This window comes from the organism of the source record quoted next, unplaced genomic scaffold (assembly GCF_019419815.1).
Source record: "Pyrus x bretschneideri cultivar Hongxiangsu unplaced genomic scaffold, Pyrus_bretschneideri_v1 Contig19, whole genome shotgun sequence".
NCBI lineage: Eukaryota > Viridiplantae > Streptophyta > Magnoliopsida > Rosales > Rosaceae > Pyrus > Pyrus x bretschneideri.
This window is the reverse complement of record NW_025999490.1, coordinates 690260-699167: the sequence shown is the minus strand read 5'-3', so window position 1 is coordinate 699167 and position 8908 is coordinate 690260. Positions and strand designations below refer to the sequence as shown.

At 35.0% G+C, this 8908-nt stretch overlaps 1 protein-coding gene across 1 annotated transcript; it reads left to right on the top strand.

Moving 5' to 3' along the window:
- The first annotated feature begins 868 nt into the window (after window positions 1–868).
- Window positions 869–3888, top strand: LOC103948000 (uncharacterized protein C12B10.15c-like). The gene is made up of 4 exons (XM_009358986.3): window positions 869–1570; window positions 1648–1740; window positions 2886–3067; window positions 3392–3888. The coding sequence occupies exons 1-3, from the start codon at window positions 1399–1401 to the stop codon at window positions 3047–3049; spliced, it is 429 nt and encodes a 142-aa protein (XP_009357261.2). The 5' UTR covers window positions 869–1398; the 3' UTR covers window positions 3050–3067; window positions 3392–3888.
- The last annotated feature ends 5020 nt before the right edge of the window (window positions 3889–8908 follow it).

Below are 8908 nucleotides of genomic sequence, written 5' to 3'. Positions count from 1 at the left end.
TTCGATGCATTTTCTTTTTAAAAGCTTTGAATTGCAACAGTTGCTTCAGCGACAGCTTCTTCACTTTCTAGCGTCCAATTAAACAATGTACAAGGAGGATCCACGACAATGCATATCGGATGTTGGACGTTGGTGCACATCGGAGTACCTCCTCATCTTTAGCCACACGACTCGCTGAAAGATTGAACTTCTAGATATGAATCCTGTCCGTCTCTAATAAATTCTACCAAATGAGCAACCCCTTCCAACTCTTTATCTGGTCCAAGAGAAACATCAGAGTGCACAATAAACAAAACTACAAAATAATCCAACAGGATCCTGAGGATTTGTGAATCGTGTCCGTTCATCGTACATCGTGCGGCCAGCTTTTGTCAAGTACTGTTTATGTTTATTTTTAAATAAAAATATTTAAAATGATTTCTGATTGCACGTTGTACGACAAACAGACACGATTCACAGATTTCCGGGATCCTTACAAAGAGGATCCGACTAGGATCCGGACTCCAAAATAATAAGCATATATTTAATAAACAAAAAACAAGACTGGCAAGACGTCTACAAAACCCAAAGAGACTATATCTGACTAGCTTCTTATTCATATTAAACCAAAAGTTATATTTACATAGAGCAGAACCTGTAAACCCCAATTCGGATGGGCTAAGCCCATATACTTAAACTAACAAGAAAATCCAAATAATCATAAAATACTAATATTTTCCAACAAGAGAAAGATGTGGCAGCACCCGTTTCCGCGTTGTCTCGTGACCAATTTGTCATTTTGATTGGGGAGCTTCAGGGGTATCCATTGGTTATCCTTTCCAATTGCTATAATATATAATTAGATTAAAGAATCACAACCTTAATCGGTGAATCTCTTTCAAAGATGGAGCTAGAATTAAGTTTGAATATCGCTTGAATAAAAGTAAATAACCTCATGTGAGAGGTATTTTTGGGAGTTTCTTATTGATTTTTGGGTGTTGAAAAGAATGTTGGAAATTACTAGAGCTTAGCTCAAGTCGTTGGAAGCATGCATGTCAGCACATAAGATCTTAGGTTAGATTCTTCTTCTTCCCACGGTTGCTTGTATCATAAAATAAAATATGAAAATGGACTAAATAGCCCTACACTAAAGACCCAAGATACGTAGTTTCCCAAAAGAAGAAGAAGAAAAAAAAATAAAAATAAAAAAAATAAAAAATAAAAAGGAACCCAAGATATGAGGTTGGGCTAGGCCTATATATAATCACCTTGGACCAAATCGTAAACTAAGATATAAAAAAGGGCGGGAAAGGTAGCCAATACGTGGCCAAATTTGAAGAAAGCAAAACGAGAGAGAGAGACTGAAACATTGATACAGAAATTAGGGTTTTTACCTGAACAAAATTGGGGGCAAATCGAATGGAGCAGGGCACCCAAGGCAACATAGTTGTGAGAAGACATGGAAGGGAAGAGTCACAGGAAGACGAAGAAAGAGTGGTGGACTTGAGTGGTCAGGTGCACCTCCTCCCCTGCTCCATCAAATTCAATGGCCCTTCCAATGTCTCCCAATACTTCAAACCCAAACCAACTGGTAAAGAATCTGCCCTTTTTTCTTACATACAATTTACATGGCGTAATTGAGTAATGGGATTTTTCTTGGAGTTGAAGGAATCGAATCGGAGGGTTTAAGGACGCAGGAAGCTTGTTTCAGAGGAAGGAAGTTGCAAGGAGCTTCGATTTCGGTTCCAGATGGGTATTCTGGTATGTCATTGCAGTTTCAGTCAGTAAATTCAGTACCTTTTTATTGTATTGTATAAATTCTGGTTGTTGACGCCTTATCTTTATCGATTTCTTCATCATTTTCCGGCTTATTTAGACCTCGGTGCTTCTGTATTGATGTTTAGAGTTGGGATTTTATAGCACCGAATAAAGATTCTGACTTTAGGTCTGAGATTTTCGGCAAGCTAACTTACTTTAAATTGTAAACATTACCCCTTTTTAATTGGTGAACCCAAGTTTCATCCACTTTCCTCTTCAATGATAAGTTCTGGTTATCTCATAATTTCTTGGTGCTTTAATCTCCCCGTTACTTGCTTTTAGGCCTTACGACCAGTCACTACCATGCGTTTATTATATACAATTTTTGTAGTTCAGCATCATGTTTGAAGTACCATGGGTCCGTGGCCAAACCTTTTCCTTTTCTACACATCCTTATTGTGCATTCTGTCATTTGAGGGGAAGTTGTTGGGTTCTGCTGGCCCCTTTACTGTGGAGCATAGGTGAAATTGATGTTTTCATGGTATCAGATGAAAGTGAAGCGAGAGAGAAATGAGACCTGGAAAGAAAATCATTTGGTAAATTTGTAGGAGGTTCAGATGTGCATTCTCAAAACCACAGAGGCAGTGACGAAGTGCTAACATGGAGAAATGACGAAGAAATTAGAGGAAAGGGGCTAAAGACTAGGCCACAAAGAAAACACTCCAGTGACTCCACAGGCCAATAACCAAATCATGGTTTTTTAACCATTTGATATTGTGAGCTGACCTTTGGGACTTCAATATAACAGAGAAATGGCGAGCAATCGTTTCTTGTTTTGATAGTGTTGACTTTTGTTGTGTCCTACAACTGATCCCACCCATAGAGTTGTATGTCAGCAGTTACCACCTCCATCTACCAAATTTTTCTTCAGCAAAACAAAATAGATTTCTTAGGGGCTTGGAGACAGGTGTGGTCGGGAGAGGCTACAATTTCATGGGAAGGGAGATACCCTTGTTAATTCAAGATGGTGTTGTTGTATATATGTGTGACAACAGAAGGGCTCTCTTTGTATGTTTTTTTCGAATGATGTAAATGACTAAATTCACTTTCAATTTTCGAAGAGTTCCTCTGTAGTAATTTCTTTGCAGGATTTGTTCTAGGGAAGAAGAGTCTTGGCAAGAGAAATCTTTCCGATAATTCTGATGGGAGCTCGAACCGTTGGGAGATGAATGCGAAATATAAAAGCATCACATATTGGAATCACGACAGCCTTCCTTCCCAGGATTATGCATTCTTGCGTTGTTTTCACTGACTTTCTGTGGCAAAATCTGTAAGTTTGTGCTCGACAATATGGTGGTTCATGAATCTTTGTTACATTACTCTATGGCCATGTGTTTTGTGTCTGTTGGTAACTTGGCATGGTTTCGTTTTCATGTATTATTGTTGATCGATCAGTACATAATTAATCTGGAATAGTTATGATTAGCTTCCAATATTTACGTTTCCACGAAGTCTTTTGCTTTTTAAAAACTGAAATCCCCCCTTTTCTTATTGGCTTTTGGATCTTGTTGAAAAATACTACTAGTTTACTATTTGAAGGGTAATCACCTGTTCTTCCAGTCACTTTACACCAGATATTTGCTTATGGCTGCAGATGCACAAACCAGCAACAGCCGAAGATTTGGTTTCTGCAGCAGCTGCTTTGGAAAAGATGAACTGATTACTCTTTCCCCTCGAGTTCTTTGTACTAAAAAAAAAGCCAAAAATCTCAAAGTACTTATAACTCTCTCCTGGTAGAAATTAACATCTTTGTATTTTGAATGCTTGTAGGTTTGTAACATAATTAATATATGTTGTATTGGCGGTCGAAATCTAATTTAACTTGTCCTCGAAAGTTTGATGAACCTCATCTTGAAATTGAAGCTTGATTACATTAGCTACTGAATACACTTACAAGTGAAGTATACGCTTGCAAGACGAACACATGTTTCTGTGTATGCTAGGCAAGATTCTTTTTAATTAATTTGGGATAAGTCGGTTCTTTTTTTCGTCTGAACAAACACATCTTGAGTAGCAAGGCTTAATATACATTTTTGTTCTTCTGCAGCCTTGAATGCGAAGTCAAAAAAGATCATAACTTTGCTAACTTAGTCGGGAAGAATTCTAAAAGTCAAAGCAAAAACGAACATACTGAAACTCCCTTTTTCTCCCTTCCGCACCGGTATATGTTTCTATCAATGAGAATATCTAATGTCTATCATTAAGGAATGAGATCCCTTCTAGCTGGACATATACATATCACCAAAGAATGAAAGTTAAATTGCATATTCGATTCTAAAAACAAGGGTCGACAAAACAAGGGTCGACAAGTAATCACCAAAGAATGAAACTCAAATTGCATATTGGATTCCAAAAACAAGGGTCGACAAGTAATCAATTTAGATTAACGTTAAAGTAAATATTTGTGCAAACTACGTAATTCATTTAGGGATGTGTTATCCACACACATTTTTTTTTTTTTACTTTTCACACACCACTCGTTAATTTATGTCATTTGATATTCTTCGATTCATCTGATCTGATGATCGAAAATTAACAGAATGTGTGAAAAATAAAAAGGAGTATGTGAATATCACACCCTTCATTTATCGGAGAACATTGTCGAGAGGTTACGTAATTCAAGATGTCTCATCTGTCGTCTTACATTTGTCCAATCTTGGGAGTACCGTTGGACGAACTATAACATGGCCAGCAAACCTTTTACACTTGAATGTAAGTTGCCAATTAAATTCATGGATGGTTGCTGACTAGGTTGTGGCCGAAGCAACTGAGATCAAATCTTCTGCATCCAAAATAGATGTGGCCTTTCTGTGACCCCAATAAATGTCTGACACGTATTCATTATCTTAACTTTTCTTAATTTTGTTGTCATAAATTTAATATGTGTCAAATATTTATTAAGACAGAGGCCACATCCACTTTAGGTGCATAAGATTTGATCTCGAAGCAACTAGCCACTATCCATCATCAACTCTAATTGCCAACGTGCATTCAAGTCTAGAAATTTAGTGCATCTGGAAGATGAAAGACGGTAAATAGAATATCTTAAATCGAGTAATAAGACCTTTTTAGTTTCCTTAAAAATCTCAATCACTATGAATAAAAGTGGAGCAATTCATGTGGACTTTACATGTATTTCATATTAATACACTAGTTTGCTGGATAAGTGTGATTGTTAGGTAACTATATTTCATAACATATTCATTCTTTTGGACAGTGATACATCATGGAAATTCTAATTGTGTGTTTAACAAAACAACAATATGTGCGTGGGGCATCTTACATGCTCGCAATTCATTTCTTCTCGGGCAAGAATTTCTTATGTGGATGTTAAAGGTCCATCTATTAGTCACTTGCTAATACAGTCTAATGATATTTTTCTTCACTTATAAGTGAGCGGTTTTAGGTTCGAATCTCGTATATGACGAGTTCGTAACCAATTTATTCCCCTTGCCCCTTATGAATTAACTTGTTAACAGGAAGAGGAACCAAATAATTTTTCATAACTAAGAATCAATTACAATATGGCAGCTCTTGAAACAGAGTTGGTCTCATTTTCCAGAAAGCCAGTCTATACTAATTTGTAAATCTCGTAGGGAGCAATGAAAGAGCTGAGAGATACAGGAAAACAAGGGTAGAGTCAAAGTTTACATTACAAAAAATAATTTGGAATATAGGTCAAGGTCTCCTGTAACATGTAGAGCAGTGTTACCTTGATTTTTTGCAGAAGTACTTGAAATTTTGCTAATATAATACGTTATTAGCATTCGACATTTTTTGTTACAGCTTACACAAAATCAGAAAGTTGCTATTTTAATTGGAAGAAATTCGAAAGAATAAAAATAAAAACGAATAAACTGCCGTTTGCTTACTTTCTACGGGCGATGTTTTTGTCACCACCAAAATTTAATACCTTAGTTTGATGTGGCTGAAAATCCTTGCACGTTTGGGAATTAGAAAAATCACAAGGGAATATGACGTCTTTCTAGCTGGACACAGATATAACATCAAAGAATGAAACCCAAATTGCATATTGGATTCCAATCGACCAATGAGTGCCGACCTTCATGTAATATCACTAATGTGTGCTTGAAAGAAGTTTAACTTTGCTTTCACTTTCCTTCATATAATAAATAGTTTAAAAGTTTACAACTATTACCAATACCAGAACTACAGTTTAGTGGTAGTTTTCTCCACTTATAAGTTTGATGTTAGACCATTCTTTAACTCATTGACCTCCACTATTGGCAATATTTGTACGTTACGCTAAATTCAGTTCACCATATAATATAACACGAGGTTCCAAATTTGAATTCTTCCACGGTGCGGTTGGCACCTAGAGATTGATATTTGAGGGGATCCATTTCAAAGTGGTTTGCGTCACCAAAAGTGTACATAAGTTGCAAAACATATACCCTTCGAAAAGAATTAACCAATAGCCGTTTGGGGGGTGTGGGGTGTGTGGGGTAAGGGAATAATTAGGGGGGGGGGGGGGGGGGGGGAGTGGGGTGTGGGGTGTGTGGGGTAAGGGAAGAATTATTCCAGTTTCTCTTCTGTCACAATTATGCGTTTCGTGGTAACTTCCCGAAAGCGTAAAGGCAATGAAAGCTACGAAACAATCTATTCTTCAAATTATTCTTGTACGTACTTGTTATGGATGTCCGTTTCTTGATGAAGTGGAGGCCACCAATGAAAATTGAGATCAAGTTGATCAAGATAAGCTCTATATAGGAACCGGATCCCTCCTGAGCTTAGGAGGCTGAGCCTGCTGAGTAAACGATATGGGCCGTTGAAATTTGATCAAACGGTTGCAATTATTATAACTTTTAGAGGGATTCTCTATTTGTAGCCATTTGATCAAATTTCAACGGCTCAAATCCTTTACCAGGCCCGGCCTAGGCCCAGTGCGGGCAGGGCGACTGTCCGGGACCCAAAAAAATTGGGGGCACCAAAATTATTAGGGTGGTATATTTATATATGTTTTTATAAGAGTATAAATTTATAAAATTTGGTTTGGTGACAAAGAAATTTAACTAGAACTGATGGTTTTGTCATTTAAAATGAACGAGGAGGTCTTAGGTTCAAAACACCATGTGTGCTTATTTACATTCCAATTTTTACAAATTCTTTTCATAACAGTATAAATTTATAAAATTTGGCTAAATGATTAAGAAGTTTAATTAGAATCAATGATTTTTTATGTTTAAAATTAAGGAGAAACTTGATATAGGTCCAATTTTTTGAGCAAATAGTTGGAATAGTCCAATTTATTAAAATAAGTCCAATTCCTTAAATCTTATTATTTTATTATCAATAATTATCTCTTCAATGATAAGATTTATTATAAAAATCAAATTTCTTCCTAATTATCTCTTTGATTATTTATTTATTTTGGTTCTTTCTTGTTCTTTATCCCGTTTTAAACCCCATTTATAGATTTTATTTATTATTTTTATTATAATCAACCTATATCACAGGTTAATTATATTTATCTACCTATATGACATATTCTTTTTTATAATCAAGTAAGATTTATGTGTCTTGCTTTTAGATATATTATGTTTTTTCTACCTTTTAGTTAGGTTTCATATATTACTTATAGGTATGGTATACATTCATATATTTGTTACTGGACTTAGGGTAGAATGATTTGCAGATAGATTTATGTCAATATATATTTTTTTTTTTTGTTATAAGATATTAATTATATTTTTTGGGGTTGAAAATGCATAATATTAGAAGATTTTAATTGATTTTTAATATTTTTAGAAAATATAAATGAGCATTAAAAAAATAAATACATATAATTAGGTAATTTGACTCACTCCTAAAAACCATCTATGTTTTTGGACCTGGATCTAAAATCCCCTAAAATTAACGAGAGGTCCGAAGTTCGAAATGTTATGTGCATGTTTATTTTTTTCAATTTTTACAAATTTTTGTTTGGTTGTTAATTTATTTACTAGCTAGTAGCTATGTGCGTTGCTATTTTTAAATATCCATTCCAATTCAAGTCTAATATTCAACAAAGAGTAATGCGTAGACTAAATTTTTAGATCAAATTTGCAAATAATATTACGTGTCATCAAATGTTTAATTTAGTGTTCATTCATTACTTATACATATCCTTAAAGACTCAAAATCATTAATATTTTTTTAGTCTTATATTGACGAGGCTAGTAAATAAGAAAAAATAACTCACGATTTATACAAAAATACTTTAAAAGTTCAGATGGAAAGCAAAACTCATAATCTATCTACTTGAAAGTCCGAAGTTTTTTAGTTTCTTCTCTTGATACAAAATAAATTAATTATTCCGTGTTTATAAATTATTGAGTTTGAAGTGTTTTTCTAAATATAATTTTATTGATGTCTTACGTGTAAAAACAAATATTTTTTTTATATGAAATGAAGACATATTTTTTGATGTCGCCCCGGACCTCAAAAATCTTTGGACCGGCCATGTCCTTTACTCAGGAAACTTAGCCTCCTAAGCTTAGCAGGGGATCCAGTTCCCTCTATATGTGTGACGTGTCAGTGTGAGTGGACTTGTTTGGCAAAAGCCAGCTGTACGTACGTAGCATGCATGCAAAGCCAGTTGCGATTCCATACCGCGCACGTTTGTTAGTAGCCAGTAACCCTTATTGACCCTTATTTATGCCTTGGAGTTATATATGTTTTTAGTACTCAAGTAGGCTCACAGAATTGATCGTAATCAAATGCTTTATGGGTCGTCTCAGATCTTTCAATTGGTCTTTATCCCATAAATATCAAGGCTTAATTCTAATACTAATTTATATTTTACATAGTAATCGAAGAAAATAAGTTGACAAATTTTTATGAACATGTCTCACGTTGGAACATTTAATACCATTTACTAGCAATCCGACACACACACACACATATATTCTTCTTTTAAAAAGCTAATAAGGAACCTTTTTGCCAAGATAAAGGGCAAAGAACCTTCAGCACAAGTACAAAGCAATCACTTTATTCTCTATACATAATTCAATTTTATTATCAATTTGTTTTGGTATCGCATGCTGTTTTGTTTTGTGGTAGGCATTAGATTCTTTTCTTCCCAATGGATCATGGATTTATAAAAAGGCTA

Excerpts from the sequence above, each read along its gene's own strand:
- LOC103948000 (XM_009358986.3), top strand. The coding sequence starts at position 1,399 with ATGGAGCAGGGCACCCAAGGCAACATAGTTGTGAGAAGACATGGAAGG. Across the intron at positions 1,571-1,647 it reads CTTCAAACCCAAACCAACTG|GAATCGAATCGGAGGGTTTA; the intron begins GTAAAGAATCTG and ends TTGGAGTTGAAG. Across the intron at positions 1,741-2,885 it reads GGTTCCAGATGGGTATTCTG|GATTTGTTCTAGGGAAGAAG; the intron begins GTATGTCATTGC and ends ATTTCTTTGCAG.